Source organism: Equus quagga, unplaced genomic scaffold, assembly GCF_021613505.1.
Source record: "Equus quagga isolate Etosha38 unplaced genomic scaffold, UCLA_HA_Equagga_1.0 HiC_scaffold_7010_RagTag, whole genome shotgun sequence".
In the NCBI taxonomy this organism is placed as follows: Eukaryota; Metazoa; Chordata; class Mammalia; order Perissodactyla; family Equidae; genus Equus; species Equus quagga.
This window is the reverse complement of record NW_025794438.1, coordinates 526-3,003: the sequence shown is the minus strand read 5'-3', so window position 1 is coordinate 3,003 and position 2,478 is coordinate 526. Positions and strand designations below refer to the sequence as shown.

The 2,478-nt window shown below is 56.8% G+C and overlaps 1 protein-coding gene across 1 annotated transcript; it reads left to right on the top strand.

Moving 5' to 3' along the window:
• Positions 1-169: 169 nt before the first annotated feature.
• Positions 170-2,245, top strand: LOC124232523 (odorant-binding protein 2b-like). The gene is made up of 3 exons (XM_046649483.1): positions 170-1,056; positions 1,335-1,405; positions 1,966-2,245. Exons 1-3 carry the CDS (start codon positions 767-769, stop codon positions 2,145-2,147), a joined length of 543 nt encoding a protein of 180 aa, XP_046505439.1. The 5' UTR covers positions 170-766; the 3' UTR covers positions 2,148-2,245.
• The last annotated feature ends 233 nt before the right edge of the window (positions 2,246-2,478 follow it).

The following is a 2,478-nucleotide window of genomic DNA, read 5'->3' as shown; positions in this document are numbered from 1 at the left end:
GTAAGCACCCTGGGAGGCACTAAAAAGGGATGGTATTATATGTCTTTTATTCTGTTGTGGCATTTAATTGTCACTCATTAGATTCCAACAATAATGACAGTCCACCTCCCCTGATGCAGAATTGGCTGGGATGCTAGGTGGGAGGGGTGTGAACAGTGCCAAGTGTTCATGGGCAGGAGCCGAGCTGGGCATAAAGGGCAGCGCTGTGAGGACCTCGCACAGCCTCCTCCAGACCCCAGTAACCTGCCGGTAGCTGATCCCTGGAGATGAAGGTACTGTTCCTGACCATCATTCTCAGCCTGATCACAGCCCTGCAGGCCCAGGACCCTCTGCTCTTCCCCTTGGAGAAAGAGAATGTGAGCCCAGGGAAGGGCGGGGAGAGAGGTATAGGGGAAATGTGGTGACTACCTGTTGGCCAGCAGTGACCAGGGGCCTTGTATTAGGAGGTGTCATTCAAGGTCGTAGTTCTGACCCTGTGCTCCCTGCAGAGCATGGTCAGAGGAGCAGGAGGCTCTGTTCTTGTGTCTTCAGACAGGCCTCCTCATTGGGCCCAGAGGCTGAAGCAGGGGAGTGGGTTCAGCATAGGGACTGTTGATCTGACACCTTGGGAACCCAGAGGCACTGAGGACCCTGTGGAGTAGAGACTCATCCAGGGCCAGGGCACAGTCCCAGCAGAGAAGAGATTCATGGGTCAAAGACCCCCTGCCTCTGTTTAGGGCAGGGAGCCCTGAGTGCTGGGCTTGTTCTAACAGAGCCCAGGGTGTGGATGTGTGGGACCCAGCCAGCCTTTGGAGGACAGCAGCTGGGGTGCTGGGGATGTCTGGTGATGGCTGCAGCCCATGCACCGGGGATCGGGGTAGTGGGGATCGGAGGAGATTCTGGGCCGTGTCTGTGCTGGACTCACAGCCCCCGCCCTGCTCAGTTCATAGGGATGTGGTATGTGAATGCCATGGTGGCTGGCAAGGACCTGCCTAAGGAGAAGCGGCCCAAGAAGATGTCCCCCTTGACAGTCACTGCCCTGGATGGTGGAGACTTGGAGGCCACGGTCACCTTCATGTGAGTGTTGCCTCCCAAGGGTCCTGCTCTCCCCTCCTCCTCTCTCTCCCCAGGCTGCGAGGTGGCCCAGAGCAGCCCCTCTTCGTGCCTCTTCCCATCCCACTTTGGGATGTGGGTAAAATGAATGTCCCCCTGACCTTGAAGGCAAAGAGTCCAGACTGTGGGGGATGACAATGGAACTTGTGTGGACACCAGGGCAGAGGCCCATGTGCCAGGTGAGCTCAGGTTGGCTCGAGTGTGTTTCCCGACAGCCTCTCCCTCTGCCTCCCGTTTTCCAGGAAAGGGGACCAGTGCCACGAGAAGAGAGTTGTGATACACCAAACTGAGGAGCCTGGCAGATACAGCGCCCGTGAGTCCAGACCAGGCTGTGTCACATTCCGCGCCAGAGCCCAGGCCTCCCCTTCCCCTGAGGCCGCCTTGCTGCCTGGCAGTCCCTGCCCTGTCCCCTCCCAGGAGCAGCTAACCACTCCCTTCCCAGGAGCCTCCCTGTCCTGACATTGGACAGGTTTCTCCACAGCAGGGGTGACAGTACCAAACCCTCCCTCCGGATGGTCCTAGCAGTGAAGCTTGCAGAGAAACCAAAGGTTAAGGATGAGGATGCAGGGCGGGGCAGGTGCTGGGAGAACAAAGGACAGAGCCCAGCCTCTGATGTCTTCTGGCCTCTAGTGACTCCACTGCTTGGGTTGGAACCTTCCTCATGAGTAGTCTCCCACTCCAGTGTGGGGTCCATGGTTCTGGGCAGCAGTGTGTCCTGGGCATAGGACCAGCTTGCGCACCTGGATTGCAGGGCAGTCAGTATAGTTAGGGTGGCCGAGAAGGTGAAACGTTCCAGAATGTTCCCTAATGCCTCAAATATTTTCTGCAGGAATGAAGACTCTAAAGACCAATTTTCTCTCTGTCTGTCTGCAGATGGGGGCAAGACACACGTGTACATCCTGGACTTGCCAGTGAAGGACCACCACATCTTTTACTGTGAGAGCCAGCTCAGAGGGAAAGCAATCCGCAAGGGAAAACTCGTGGGTAAGAGGCTGCTGTCACAGGTCCTCAGAGATCCGCCTCTCTTGACCCAACCCCACAGGCTCTGCAGCTAGAAGCGAGTGGAACTGGCTTCAGTCCTGATTCTGGGGAATATGAACACCCTGCTTCTGTCTTTGGGGGCCTGGCACAATTTGCTGCCCTGGGGTTATCAGTCTGAATTCCCACAGTGACCTGACTTCTCACAAACGGGATATGGACGCAGCTGCAAAGTCCCATCTCCTGGGGTCTGGGGCGTGAGACCAGGTCAGCATTGGGGAGTGCACTGTTGCTGACAGAGGTCTTCTTGGAGCAACGACCCTCCAGAGTGGGATGAAGCCCAAGAATTCTCTGGCCAGAGAGCATCACAATTCCTCCAGGCCATCAGCTTCTTCCAGATCGAGGGTG